At 36.7% G+C, this 15,452-nt stretch overlaps 1 protein-coding gene across 2 annotated transcripts in view; it reads left to right on the top strand.

Moving 5' to 3' along the window:
* Window positions 1-15,452, top strand: part of SUPT3H (SPT3 homolog, SAGA and STAGA complex component) — a 376,225-nt gene that overhangs the window by 222,959 nt on the left and 137,814 nt on the right. For both annotated transcript variants that reach the window (XR_005884201.1, XM_040983489.1), the window contains exons 4-5: window positions 99-185; window positions 2,516-2,606. Coding sequence is in view for 1 of the 2 variants with exons in the window: in XM_040983489.1 (XP_040839423.1) it covers window positions 99-185; window positions 2,516-2,606 (178 nt within the window). In the remaining variant the exon portion in view is untranslated. The remainder of the gene's footprint in view (window positions 1-98; window positions 186-2,515; window positions 2,607-15,452) is intronic.

The raw sequence follows: 15,452 nt of genomic DNA, 5'->3' as shown, positions 1-15,452 counted from the left end.
AGGTTTTTAATTCTTAGTATATTGATCTGTTTTGAGATATCATGACTGTATTTCATTTATGTTATGAAGACATATTTCTGATTCTCCTTTGTTGTTAGCTACAGCAAGCTGCTGAAGTTTCTCAGCTGCGGGGAGCAAGAGTAATTTCTCCTGAAGATCTTCTCTTTTTGATGCGCAAAGATAAGGTAATCTAAAATAATTTTAGTATGTTAAAATTCTCAGTGTGTGCCTTAGTAATAACTTAAAGGAGGAACCTACGCCATCTTTGTTCTTTAGTTTTCAAGTGCGTATCAGAACTATTGAATTGATGTTTTAGACTTCAGAGTTCATACAGAAAAATAGGTTTCCTACACAGATTTAGAATTTACAAGAATGGATGTGTTTATGTAAAAATTGTGCTACCCTGATCTTCATTTCTTCCATGTCTGTTTAAATGTTTTCATTACTACATAAAATTTACTAAATATTAACTGTGTTTTGTTCTCATGAATGGGATATAGCCGGTAGGCTTAATTGTTTTACTTCTTGTTTTGTGTACTAACATTATCATAATCATATGCTTTTGTACATTAATTTTTTATATTTGAAGCACAAAGTTCTTTTGTGACATTGGGCAAAGGGAAGTAGGTCCATTAAGATGAATTTATTAGTAGCATCAGAATGTGCCCCAATTTCCATTTCTCGAAAAGAAATGCTTGTCTTATGTTTTAACTCTGACATTAAACTAATTAAACCAATGTTTAAGGTTAGTTTTTTCGGGTATAAAGACTTTGTAGTATTTTACATGTTCCACAGACTCATCTCTTAGATAATATGAAATGACTTCACTCTCCAGAATTTTCTAACCTGGCTGAAAAAAGTCTGCATGACTGAGGTGAAAGAACATTTTAAGGTCCACAGAATTTCAGGATTATACAGTGAGATGGCAATATTGTAGGATTGTTGCAGTGGAGATTCTGTCTAGACTGAGGCCCGTGGACTCATGTATAGATTAGACCAAATGCAAGGAAACTTACAGACTGCTGTGTCAGTAATGAGGGTGAAGTTGATTAGTATGGAGTCTCTGGAAACGAAAGAGAAGGAAGAATTCCAAGAAACAGTGTAGAATTAGGAGTGTATCAGATTTGGTGACTTCATTGTTCTTGGAGGATTATGGAGGTGTACCATCCGATACCATATAGAAGTGGTGGTTGGGGAAAGAAAGCAGAAAATGCCGCAGAAATGAAACCAGCAGGGGCATAAAAGAATGGATACTCATATTGCACCGGTTCTGTCAGCATGCCTTTGCACTGATGGAGGTGAAGAAGGAGCACATAAAGTCCACACCGACAACTAACAGTTTTTCTTTCTTCTGGGCAAGCCTGAATTCTAAATTAAATTGAAGCTTCTGGAGTATATACCATTTGACACTGCTCGTGTGCTTTTCACAAGAGCTCTTCACTCAGGAACATTGTACCAAAAAACAACAGCAGCTGTGGTGTAAGAAGAGTTGCCGGATCTTTTTATTTCTATGCTTGCAGGTTCCAAAAAGAATGTAAAGCACCTTACATAGGTAGACTATCAGACAAAGGAAAATTAAAGTACAGTATAGAATTAAGAGAGAGGGGTAGCAGGAAAAAAACGTATAGCAAGTGAATACTTTTTCTCCTAATAATTTCTGTTTTTATGTGAGAATTACTTATTGACTACTGTATTTTATAAAATATACCAGTTCTTCAAACGATAAGCATGTAAGGTAAAGATTGTTTCCTTGCTTTGTAAAAAAAAAAGATTCAAAGGTTGTATTCTTTACCACAGACTCTCTTTGTACAAAAAGATGCTGATTTGTTTACTTTCATGTGAGGACTGTTGGGAATGTTAGGTGAAGAGTATGTGAAAAGCTTAGTAAGCTACACTTCTTAGAAGTCTTAAAGCCAAATGCCAGGAGTCAGAAGTAATGTGTACTATGCATGGAGAGAACAAACTACTAAACACATACTCTGAAAGTTAAGGAGCACAGAGATTAATAAAGCCAGTGAAGGCCATCAGTAAGACCTAACTATCATCATCAGCTTTCAGATTCATAAAATAGATTTCTCAGATTACAGAATGTCTTCCAGGGCTGCAACACATCAACCGGTTTTATTAGAAAATAAAAAGCTTTTTAAAGTAGTTGTTCTAAACTCATTATCTAAATGTTTATGTCAACTTTTAAAAATAAAATTTTCTCCTGAATGTTTACAAAATTCTACAGAGTAACTACATTTTGCTTAGTACGAGGAATGTGATATCGCATTCTAAAAAAAGAATTTCAAATTTTTCAAAGAAACACAAAGTGATTATTCTGGTTATGGAGCATCTGAAATGAAAAATTGCTTTTTTAAAATACCATTTTAGCTTTTGTTTTTAATCTTTTCTCAACATTTTTATTCCATAGTATCATGCTAAGAGTTGTTTTATTTTTCCCAGTTATACTAGGAGTAATCAGTAAGTGAATACAAGTATAGATTATTTTTTCACTTTATATTTTTAATAGAAAAAGCTTAAAAGACTGCTAAAATACATGTTTATCCGAGACTACAAATCAAGGATTATTAAAAGCATAGATGAGGATGATCTTCTGGAAGGTAAGCAAAAACAAACACTAAACTAAAATCACTAGTTTATGATACATGTATGCTGGATAACACCTTAATGGAATGTCAAGATAGATATTGCCATCAGTACAGATGTATTTTTTATATAATTTTTCCTTTTATAGAATTTTAGGAAACTTGTATTTGAAGTATTTCTTTTAATGATATGTATTGCTTTGCATCAAGCTATGATTAAATTTTAAAAGCTGTATTCAGTGCCTGGTCTATAGATTTCAGCTCACATAATATTTCTGTGGTGTATATAGTGAGGTAGGTATGTGTATGGTGACCTATTATGTGTCTTTTGAGAACAATGATTATGGTGTTTTGCTAGCTTATCATGAAAATATTTCATATGTTTTATGATATATGTTTACTTCATTCTGTTGTGTCATTTCCATTCTATTTGAAATGTTAAAAAAAAATTGTTAACACTGGGTAGTTTTCTGTTTCTCTATTTTATGATATTTAGAAAACCATTAATGTTACAAAATAAAATAGTGCTAAACCAAATATAGTAAATACTAAGTTCTACTCACTGATTCCAAATACTTAATTAACATTGAGATATACCTACATTTAATGTATTTACACATGTTCTTGGGAATTCCTTTTTTATTGTTTCTAATAGAATGTCATCTGTTACTGTGACTACATTGTTATATTAGGTTAATCAAGAAGATATTAGATTAAGGGGAATTTCGGGAAAATACAATCAATGATTTTCGAAATACAGTTAGTTTCCATTTATCATTGACAAATAAAGTGAAATCAGTTTATAAAAAGTTATTTCTGATCAAATACATTTCGCAGTTTCACCTGTTTAATATGCCACAATTCTCATATTTCCTGGAAAATAATTCTGCAGATGAATTTAAATGTTTCCTTCTATGGAGCATACAAAGAATACAGACTTGGGCCAAGCAGATCTGGATTCTAGTCAATCCTAGTTCTCTGCTCTGTCTGACCTAATGGGTCAGGTTTCTCATTTTAAAGAAGGAAATAATACCACTTAACATGTGGAATTCTTTGGAGAGTTCGATATAATTCACGAAAAGCACTTGATATTTGCTTTCCACTGAATAAATTACAGCTGCTTATACTATGATATGAACACCAATAAGTTCAGAATGGCAGGACTTAATATTCGCTTTTGCTGACATCTTACTAATTTGATGCACTCTCCTTATTTATTTCAAATCTTTCCTCTTTATTTTAAATTGTGAATTTAATTTTGTGCATAATATAAATCCACACCAAAATTTTATGTAAGTTGATATAAATAACCAAAGTACTCAGATAAAACCATGCGAAGAACATGGCAGTCTCTTCCAAGTGAAACATTTAACTGGTTTAAATAAATTATATATGTGTATATATATATTGTGTGTGTGTGTGTATATATATATGTATATATATATTGTGTGCTTGCATATGTAATCATGTATAGCTCCTGGAAACTTCCTCAAGAACATAACATTCAAACGAGAAACATGTATTCAAGAAAATCTACAAAATCTAGTTAACAGCAGTTTGGGTTTGCTAATAATGATCAACCACGCTCCCCCAGTTTGCTGTGACAAGCTCTATTCTGAGTCAGTGTGACAAGCAACACTTGGCTCCTGCTAACTCATGTCCCAGTTTAGAGGACGCTTCACCATAAGAAAGGTAGAAAATTAGCCCTCTTATTTCCCTGGCTTTGTGCGTCTCTCTTTTAGGCTGCTACAGCTGAGGTGATTAATGTTCTGTTGTTTCACTTATCCTGTGTTCATGGAGTTAATATTCTAGCTCATAGAATATGGGTTGAGAATATGGAGCTCTTGCCACTGGTGTAGCTTGCTCATATTCTACAGAACACCTCTTTTAGCCCAGGATTGTCTTCCCAGGACAAGTCGTTTTCTGCTCCCATGTGCTCTTGTACCATGTCCATATAAGAAAATGGAAATAATAGGGTTCAAAAGCAAATGGCCAAAATGCAAAAATTATCAGAGGCTTCAATCTGGAATAAGAATCAGTGAAACATTAAACAACCTAAAGAACAGAGATAAAACAATGGACAAAAAAATAGCAGAGCTTTTGAAAATATAAGGCATACATATTATAGGAGAATCAGAAGGAAAAGTGAAAATGGAGTAGAAAAAAAATGCTGAAAGCAATAATGACTTAGTATATACGTTTAAGTTTCATATAAGGCTCCTCATAGGACTAACACACACAAAGAAACCTGTCCTGGGCCCACAATGGTTCAGCGGTTACATCCTCTCTTGCCTACTTGGGGATCTTATATGGGCGCTGATTCATACCCCAGCAGCTCTACTTCCATCCAGCTCCCTGTTTGTGGCCTGGGAAAGCAGTCAAGGATGGCCCAAAGCCTTGGGACCCTGCATCTGCATCGGAGATGCAGAAGAAGCTCCTGGATCCTGACTTTGGATTGACTCAGCTCTGACTGTTGCAGGCACTTGGGGAGTGAACCAGCATAGGAAAATCTTTCTCTCTTTTTATCTGCACATCTGCCTTTCCAATGAAAATAAGTAAACTTTTTAAAAAATCTGCAGTAACACAGATTACAGTGAACATGTTGAAAGATAAAGACAAGGAGAAAAATCATAAAAGCTACAAGAGAAAATACCTCATTATGTTAAAGATAGCCCCACAAAACCTATCAGCTAATTAATTTATCATCAGTAATAGAGCTCGGAAGGCATCAGGACAATATTCAAAGTGGTAAAAAATTGTACAGTGAGAAACTTGTACTCAACAAAATTTCCTTTCAGAAGTGAATGTGGCAAATTCTTTTAACCTTTCTTTACTGTGGAGGAATTTTATTTCATTTTCAAAGACGAAAGAAAGCTTTGCTGGATATGTTATCCTAGGCTGGCAATTTTTTTCTTTTAGAATCTGGAATAGGTCACTCCATTCTCTTCTTGCTTGTGGAGTTTCCTGTGAGAGATCTCCTGTGAGTTTAATTGGCATTCCTTTACACGTCAATTGATTTTTTTCATGTGCACATTTAAGGATCTTTTCCTTATGTTCAGTTGAGGAGAGCTTGTTAAAAGAATTTGCCTCTTTCAAACCTGCCCTACAAATGATACTCCAAGATGTTCTCTTGACAGAGAAGAGGAATAGCACCTACCAAAAGCCAAAGGCAAACGGGAAGAACATCCCGACAGGACCCAAGTTCCACCCATACATATTAAACTCTGAATGTAACTGACTTAAGCTCAATCAAATGGCATAGATTAGTAGGCTGGATTAAAAAACAAAACCCATCTGTTTATTGTCTGGAGGAGACACACTTCAACAAAGATCAGCAGAAACTATATCGCATGGGTTTTGATGTTTTCTGTTGGTTTCATCTCTTCAAAACACTTCTGATTAAATCATTCAGTGACTCGTAGATCATGCAGTGGCATCATTTTCTTCAAGAAGGTTCATGATTTTCATTTCTTCAGCTACACGTTAGTCATTTAATAGCATGTTGTTTAACTTCTTAGTGTTGTTAATTTCTTTTTTTTCCCCCGGATGTTGAGTTTGTTTTGTTTGTTTGAGTTTGCTCTTCATTTAAGGGGATGTATAGTAGCTGTGTAATGGAGACTGTCATATCTGGTAACATGTCATTTAACTTCATGGCATTATAAATTTCTATTTTTCTTTCAATTGTTGATTTTGTGTCATGACTTTTCATTTAAGGGAGTAACAACAGTAGCTATGAAATGGAAACTAACATCCAGATGTGAGGATGCAGTGTAGTATGCATTTTTGCTTCCAAAGATAGACTTACAATGAAACTGCTTACTTTATCTTGAGAATAGGATGCTGAACTCTCTGCCCTTGTCCATGCCCACATGATGGACATATGACTGAGTACGAAGAACTATATGTTAGTAATGATATAGAGGAACTGGGGGGGGGGGGATGTGGAGGGGATAAGGGAATATGGAGCAGTATCATAAAATGATAATAATAATAAAAAGTTTTAAAAAGTGAATGTGATATAGACATTCAAAGATAAATAAAATCAAATGGTTCCTGTGATCAAATGGTTCCTGTGAACAGAAGTTCTAAAGGCTGAAATAGATGGTGCCAAATAACAATTTGAATCCACAAGCCTTCATTTGGTGGGCAGATTTGACAGAGGGAGAAGGAGAGAGAGAAGGTCTTCCATTTGCTGGTTCACTCTCCAAATGGTATTGCAGCCAGACCTGCAAATCTGAGCTGGAAGCAAGGAGCTTCTTCCGGGGCTCCCGCATGGGTCTAGATGCCCAAGGACTTGAGCATCCTCTGCTGTTTTCCCAGGCTTCATGCAGGAAGCTGGGTTGGGAGTGGAGCAGCCAGGAGTAGAATAGGCACTCCAATGGGCTGCCAGTGCTGCAGGTAGAAGATTAGCCGTTGAGCCACTGTGCTGGCCCTAATCTATGTATACAAAATTGTTAAGAAGGAACACACTAAAAACATTTATAACTAGTGACAAGTTTAGCAAGTTTGTTGGATGCAAGATAAAAACACGAAAATATCAAGTGCGTTTCTGTACATTGGCAATTAACAATTCAATGATGAAATTATTGAAATAGTGACATCCATAGTAGCATCAAAAAATACCACATTCTGGAATAAATTGAGCAAATTCAAGCACTTGTAACTGAATTCTAGATTCTAGATTGTCCAGAACCTTAAGTAGCCAGTCCAGATATAGAACAAATTTATAGGACTCATGCTTATGGAGAGTTAAAAGGCTATCCACAGAATGGGAGTAATAAAAAGAACTCTTTTTAAAAAGATTTAATTAATTATTTGAAAAGGCAGGGGAGAAACAGAGATTTCCGATCTACTACTGTTCACTATTCAGATACCCACAGTGGTCAGGGCTGGGTCAGCTCAAAACCAAGAGCCAGCAGCTTCACCTGGGTCTGCCTATGGATGTCCGAAACCCAATCTGTAGGGTAATCTTGTGCTAATTTTCCCAAGCCATTGGAAGGACACTGTATCAGAAGTGGATCAGTCATGATACTGATTGGCACCCATACAAGGTCCAGGTAGCAACCTTACACACTATATATACCACAGTAACACCCTCATAAGGCACTCTTACAATTCAACAATAAAAAGATATCTCAATTTTTTTTTGAAAGATTTATTTTTATTATTTCATTGGAAAGGCGGATATACAGAGAGGAGAGACAGAGAGGAAGATCTTCCTTCCAATGATTCACTCCCCAAGTGAGCGCAACGGGCCGATACTATGCCGATCCGAAGCCAGGAGCCTCTTCCGGGTCTCCCACGCGGGTGCAGGTTCCCAAAGCTTTGGGCCGTCCTCGACTGCTTTCCCAGGCCATAGGCTGGGAGCTGGAAGGGAAGTGGGGCTGCCGGGATTAGAACCGGCGCCCATATGGGATCCCGGGCGTGCAAGGGGAGGACCTTTAACCACTTGCGCCACTGCGCCGGGCCCAGATATCTCAATTTTTAAGTAGGTAAAATGAACTAGGTATTTTTATAGTGGTTTAGGATCCATCAGATGCGTGTGTCTCTTATGGGAATGCCTGGGTTCCAGTGATAATTCCAGTCTCGACTCGAGCTTCCCACTGATATGCACCATGGGAGGCGCAGACAGCAAATGGTGGTCAAGTACTTGAATCCTTGCTACCCATCTCTCCCCAATTGAATTCCTGGTTCCTGGCTTCTGCCTAGCCCATGGTTGGCTGTTGTGAACATAAAGGGAATAAATTAGTGAATGGAAAATGTCATACCCTCTTTAAATTTGTTTCCATTTGTCTCTTCCTGCCTGCTTCTCTCTCTCAAATCTCTCATCTCTGCCTTTCAGGTAATTTTTTAAATTTATTTTTTAAATAGGCAAAGAATCTAATTAGGCATTTCTTCAAATATTTCTAATGTCCAAAACACACCCCCAAAAATTATGGTTAGTCTTCTGAGAAATTTAAGTTGGAAACCATAATGATACTATACTCATACCCACTAGGATGGCTGTGATGAAAAAGGCAGAAAATAACAAGCATTGTTGAGGGCGGGGAGTTAGATTGCTCTTATGGTGTTAGTGGGCACATCAAATGGTACAGTCACCCCAGAAAGCATTTTGGTAATTATTCAAAAAATTTAAATAGAAATTGACCAAGTGAAGTAGAAGTTCAAATTCCAGTGGTATGCAAAGAACAAACAAAAATATACGCGTAACAAAATATTGTGCGTGAATGTCAATATCAGCATTACTTGTAACAGCAAAAGATGAAAGTGAAAGCAGCTCAAATATTTCTCAAATGTGAATACATAGTTTGGAAAATTATTGCAAAAGAATATTATTTGGCATTAAAAAAAGATGTTAAATACTAATATATGCTAAAATGTGAATTAACATTGAAAACATTAACCCAAGTGTAAGAAACCAGTCACAAAAGCCATATGTTTTATTCTGTTTAAGTGAAATATCATACAATGCTGGTTGCCATGCCAACATGCTATATGGACACTGATTCGTATGAGCTGCATCATTTCTGAATTAGGTATCTGCTAATGACCAGGAAAAACAGTAAATGATGGCCTAAGTGTTTGGGCCACTGCCACCCACATGGGAGACCACCGTGAAGCTTCTGGCTCTTGCCTTTGGCTTGTCCTAGCCCTGGCTGTTGCAGATGGAAAATCATTCTCCCTCTGCCTATTGCTCTCTCTCTCTCTCTCTCTCCTCCTCCTCCTCCTCCACCTCCTCCTCCCTCTCTCCCTCCCCTCCTCTACTCTTCTCCTTTCCTTCTCTCCCTCTTTCATCCCCCCTCTTTTTCTTTGTGTGCATCTTGTCTGTCTCTCCCTCTCTCTTTGTAACTGACTTTCAAATAAATGAGTTTATCTCTAAAAAGATAGTCTAGAATAGAGAAAGCCATAAAGGCAGACTGTAGAATAGTGGTTTCCTAGAGCTAGAAGTCCATTGAGTTGAGCTGGGGAATCATTTAAAACCCCATCACTCTTTTCAAACCTCTACTGCTTACTGCTTTAGCTCCTGAGTGTTATCCTACACTGAATCTATAGCTGTTATAAGGACAGCTGAATCTGTGCTTAGCTTAGAAAAACAGTATCTTATTAGAATGCTGCTTGAAAAGCTGTCTGATTTAGACAATGAAAGATTTAACATTTTCATATTAATGAAAAAAGGCATCATATGATCAACAAACACATAATTGTAAAGATTTTTAAAACCATTTTTTCCATTAGGAGGACATTTTCTCATCTGTGCACTTATAATATTATTTGTAACAGATACTCTTCCTCATTTAATAAACATGTTAATCAGTACTGCTACTTAACAATATTTGAGAATCTTTATTTGTTCTAAGTGTATTTAATGAGTCAAATTATAAAAACCAAGATTATCTTCACTCATTAAGTCACACTTATTTTTATGCAATAAGCTGTATAAATTACATAGTTGCTATTTCCATTTTAACCTTTATAGTAACTTTCTCAAAATAATGTTTTGCTTTTAGATAAGTAGCATGATAGCACTATCTCCTAAGATCCTTTAAATTTTCAAATAAATTAACCCAGTTCTACTCAGTATTTTCTTTTAAATTCATGTTTCAACTTTAATATGATTTATTTGTGTTTGTTTTTAATTTTCTTATTTAGCCTGGCCATATTATGTTTTTGCTTTTTTCCATGATGCAGTGTTTGCTTAAATTTATCATTTTAATCTTTCTTTCATTTCAAAACTTATTAATTCTTTCTTCCCACATTTGTTCCCTTTGTTTCTTTTATTTTTAAAGATTTATTTTTGTTGGAAAGGCAGTTTAAATTTTAGAGAGCAGATATAAAGAGAAAGATCCTTCATCGGGTGGTTTTTTTCCCCCAAATGGCTGAGGCTGAACTAATCTGAAGCCAAGTGCCATGAGCTTCTTCTGGGTCCTCCTCCTGGGTGCAGGGTCCCAAGACTTGGGCTATTCTTATTGCTTTCCAGGCCATAAGCAAGGATCTGAGTGGTAAGTGGAGCAGCTGTAGCATGAATTGGTACCCATTTGGGATCTTTGCACTTGGAAGGGTAAGCCATTATGCCAGCCACCCCCCACCCTGCCATGTTGGTTTCTTTTCTTTTCTTTTCTTTTCTTTTCTTTTCTTTTCTTTTCTTTTCTTTTCTTTTCTTTTACTTGAAAGATAGGGAAACGGAAATCTTTTACCTGCTGGTTCAGTCCCCAGATTCCTGTAATAGGTAAAACTGAACCAGACTGAGTACCAGAACTCAGAACAGCAGACAAGGTCTCGATCAGCAGCAGACAAATGCCAAAACCATCACCTGCTGCCCTCAGCATATGCAAAAGGAGGAAGCTGGGATCAGATGCACTCTGTTTTGGGATGTAGCATTTCAAACAGTGTCTTAACCAACCACTGTGTCAAATACCTGCCCTTTCCAAATGTCTGGAATCTGATTCTTAGACGACCTGTTTTTCATCATTTTTTTAAAAATACGAAGGCATTTATAACATTTGATTGATAACAGGAACCTTAACAATAGCTATAGTATTTTATAACAAATGCACTTCTTGTTAATTTCTAGATAACTTGCAATTGGAGTTTTTATTCTAGGACTTACTAGAAAAATGTTTTTAAATTCTCAAATAGAAAATGACTCATTTGGGGAATTTTTTACATGATTATTATTTTAAATTGTTATCTTTTAGAAATTATAAAGGTTTTTATCTTGAGTAAATACAAGTGTAACAAGAGATTTTTACAACATGAAAACTAGATATTAGTCCAGCATTGTGGTACAATGTGTTAAGCTGCTGCTTACTTATGCTGGCATCCAGTATCTGAAACCAGCCAGTGTCCCAGTAGCTGTGCTTCTGATCCAGTTCCCAGCAAATGTGCCTGGAAATGCAGCAGCAGATGGCCTGAGTGCCTTGGTCCCTGCCATCCAGCTGCCGGCTGCAGTCCCGAGTGTTATGGTATTCAGAGGATGCAGCAGTGGATAGACCTTTCTCAGTCTCTCTCTCTTCTGTCATTCTGCCTTTCAAATAAAGAAATCTTTAAAAATAAAAACTGAAAACTACTGTGCTTTATATATAAGCAAGGAAAGAGAAAGAAAACTAGATGTGGTTCCCTTTTTCTTTGTTTGCAGATCTGATTTTTGTTAGTAAATTTGAGTACAAGTGGGGCTTTAGGACTTGTAGCAGTCCCTGGGCAGAAACTGGGCTGACACTCCTCCCTGCCAGCACCCCAGTATTGCCTACACCAGCAGGAAGGTGGCCTGAACTAAAGACAATTTAAGAGACAGATATTGAAAAGGGTCTGGCATTCAAGTATCTGTGGGAACCTGAGCTGGCATAGTCCTGCTAATTCCCATGGTTAAGACTGTAAGCAGCAACCATGTGGAAGCATCGACAAGCCCCTTGGAAGTGTAGTAGCCTGTTTTGCTTCCTCTTCCTTGTGAGTTGCCCTTACTTAGTGTACTCCAGTAGCCACACTTGAATCCCAACAAGCAGAAAAGGAGAGAAAAAAAATGTCTGTTGGAGTGAAGGCAGTAATGCACTGGGGAGAGCTGAGCAAAATATCTGCCCAGCAAAATAGAGTGCAGAGCTAGCTGGCAAGGTTAATTTGAAAAAAGAAGGAGGCAGGGGTAACGTGGATGGAGGTAGAAAGAGAATGGTTAGTGAGATTTAAATACAACACAAGAGATTTTCTAAAGATAACACATAGCTTTCCAGTAAAGTAACTTAACACAGTATTTTTTTTCCTTTTAAATTATTCTTCAAGCAAAATTGGGTCGTGGAAGATAAAAGATAGAAGTTATTTCAAAGCACATAGGAAAATACGACAAAGATATAAAAAATTGTGAAAGAAAAGGTTTAAAGATGTAGAGGATGAATCCAGGGATACTAATATGCATATGATAGGCACTTAAGAGAATAAAAAAGAAGAGTTGGAGGTGAAATAATAAGAGTTGTTAAATAATAAATGGGGGTAAGTATGCTTAACTAAGAAAATCTTAGGTTGCAATTTAAAAGTTCATTGAGTTCTAGTCTCTGCTGTTTACTGAAGATATCCATCTGGAGCCAGGATTGTGGTGCAACAGGTTAAGCCGCAACTGTATGCTAGTAACTTGAATCAGGATGCCGGTTTCAGTCCCCTGATCAGGCTCCCTGCCAATAAAACTGCAAGGCAGCAGAAGATGGCCCAAGTGTTTATGTCCTTGCCACCCATGTGGGAAACCAGGATGAAGTTCATGCCTTCTGATTTTAGCTTGGTGGAGCCCCCACATGCTGTGGCCATATGGGCAACGAAACAACAATGGAATAGCTCCCTCTCTCTCTCTCTCTTTCGTGCTTTGTCCTTCAAATAAATAAATAAATCTTTTTAATAAAAAATACACATCTGGAATGTCTTAGTAAAATTCTTGATTTCTAGACATAATGAAAAAAAAAATTTTTATAAGTGTTTAGGTGCCTAAACTCCCTGAAAAAGGAAGACTGAATCAATGAGATTGTCATTGGACTTCTCATTTGTAAACTTGGAACTGAAAGACACTAGATACCCAAGGACTTTACAACTAGCAAAAAAAGAACATATCATTTAGAGCTTTAAAAAATCTGAAAATATGCCAAAAATGCATAAAATGTGTCATGCATGTATGTTATATAGAGATTTAAAAGTCAGGAAAAAAATTGTAAAGAGAATGTATATTGAGTAGTTTGTCTTCTATGGATGGATTTCATATTTTTGACTAATTGACACAGTGTCTGACAATTAGCAGTATCAATGGTAGAATCTTTCTTTTTTCAACATTTAGTTGTTTTATTGGAAAGGCAGATTTACAGAGAGAAGAAGATACAGAGAAAAAGATCTTCTGTTCCTTTGTTTATTTTCCAACTGGTTACAATTGCTGGAGCTGAGCTGATCTGAAGCCAAGAGGTGGGAGCTTCTTCCAGGTCTCCCATATGGGTGCAGGATCCCGAGGGTTTGGACCATCCTTCTCTGCTTTCCCATGCCAAAAGCAGGGAGCTGCATGGGAAGTATAGCAGCCAGGATATGACCTGGCACCCATATAGGATACAGGCACTTGAAGGTGGAGGGTTAACCAGTTGAACTAACACACTGGCCCTGGTACTAGATTCTTGAAATAATGTAAATGAAATTCTGCTGATATTGTATAAATGATACCCCTTTTCATCACAAGTTAAAAGATAGAAGGGGTAAAGAAAATATTTTTGGAAATGTATGAGTGGAGAGAGGAAAAATGAAAATTATCTAGAGGTCTCTTGTTACTGGAGTGGAAGAAAGACTAGAAGTTGTTACAAAAATTCCACCTCTTCATGGAGGTATAATTGATAAGCAAAGCCTTTCTTCTGGAAACTACCTCCATCAGTCATGATCTTAATCACTTTCATTTTCTCATATTGCTCAAAATAATCTCAGAGGTGACAATCTTCAGTGTCTTCCTTAATGACTCCAATGAAGCTTTTTTCCTCAAAGGCACCTGGCCTTTGAGAACCTTGTCTTAACTTAGCCCTCTCTGATTCCATCACTCTTCCATCTGCCATGTGTGACCTTGCATTCATGACTATATCCACCGCCTCCACAGTGGCATAGGTGACAGTCGCTAAACCCTTGGAGCGCTTGGTGATTGGATATCTAGCCATCACACATTCTGAGTGTTCCCCTTGCTTAGAATAATTCTTCAGATTCCCATTCGTCGTTGTTTCGTTGTTTCGAAGCTCAGCCCCCCATGAAGAGTTTCTGCATCTGTTCACCTGTTCGGCCTCAATGGTGTTCAAGAGCAAAAAGCTAACTTTTAACACAAAAACTAAAAGCACAATATAAAAGAGCTTTTAAACAGGCAAGAAAAAAAGCTACTTAATTGAAAATGGACTGAGTATTCACAAAGTCCTATAGCTGGCACAGGAGATTAAATTTGCTCATACCTAACATTTCAGTCACAATGGTACAGCAGGTTATGTTCATCATGCTTTTTCCCATGTGGCAAAAACACTATGGAAATGTGAAGATATTTCAGCTCAGAAACATGAGTAATTACTAGACATTGAGAGAGATAGGACAGGATAAGGGAGGTTGAAAATGAGTGCCACCAAATCAGAGTTAAGAGAAAAAAATTCTAGAATTACATAGCATAGTGTGGTGACTGTAGTTCACAATAACCTATTATATTTTATGAGCAAATAAAATACCTCCCAAACTTAAGTCCTGTCAAAAAGGAACAAATTACCGATTTGATCAGTATACACTATACACCTATATTTAAATGTCTTATGATATCTCATAAATATGTATAATTATGGCCAGTAGATTTTGTTTTTTAAGATTTATTCTTTTTTATTGGAAAGGCAGATTTACAAAGAGAAGGAGAGACAGAGAGAAAGATTTTCTAACCACTCCCCAAGTGGCTGCAAAGGCTGAGCTGGACTTAGGCCATCCTCTTTTGTTTTCCTAGGCTACAAGCAAGGAACTGGATCAGAAGTTGAACAGCTGAATCAGATGTTGTGCCCATTAAGGAATGCTATGCTCACTGGTAGAGGATTGGCCTGTTAAGCCATCATGCTAGCCCCAATGGCCAAGGAATAGTTAAAGTAAAATATTTTTACCCTGTAATTCAGTAATCGCATTTTAGGAATCTATTCCTTAAAAATAAAGCTACCCATACAGAACACCGTATAAATTAGACATTTATTGCAGCATTTCCTCCACTGATCAAAACCAGAAACAGTATGTGTACTCATCAATAGATAGGTTGGAAAATTGTGCTGCAGAAGCACCATAAAATGAAGCAATCAAACATATACTAGTTGATTTCAAGGGATTTATTTTTCTCATTGATAAAAAATTGAAAAA

This window comes from Ochotona curzoniae, unplaced genomic scaffold, assembly GCF_017591425.1.
Source record: "Ochotona curzoniae isolate NIBS_2020 unplaced genomic scaffold, NIBS_Ocur_1.0 contig_3819, whole genome shotgun sequence".
Lineage (NCBI taxonomy): Eukaryota > Metazoa > Chordata > Mammalia > Lagomorpha > Ochotonidae > Ochotona > Ochotona curzoniae.
Note: the sequence above shows the minus strand (reverse complement) of the source record. Positions and strands in the feature narration are given on the sequence as shown.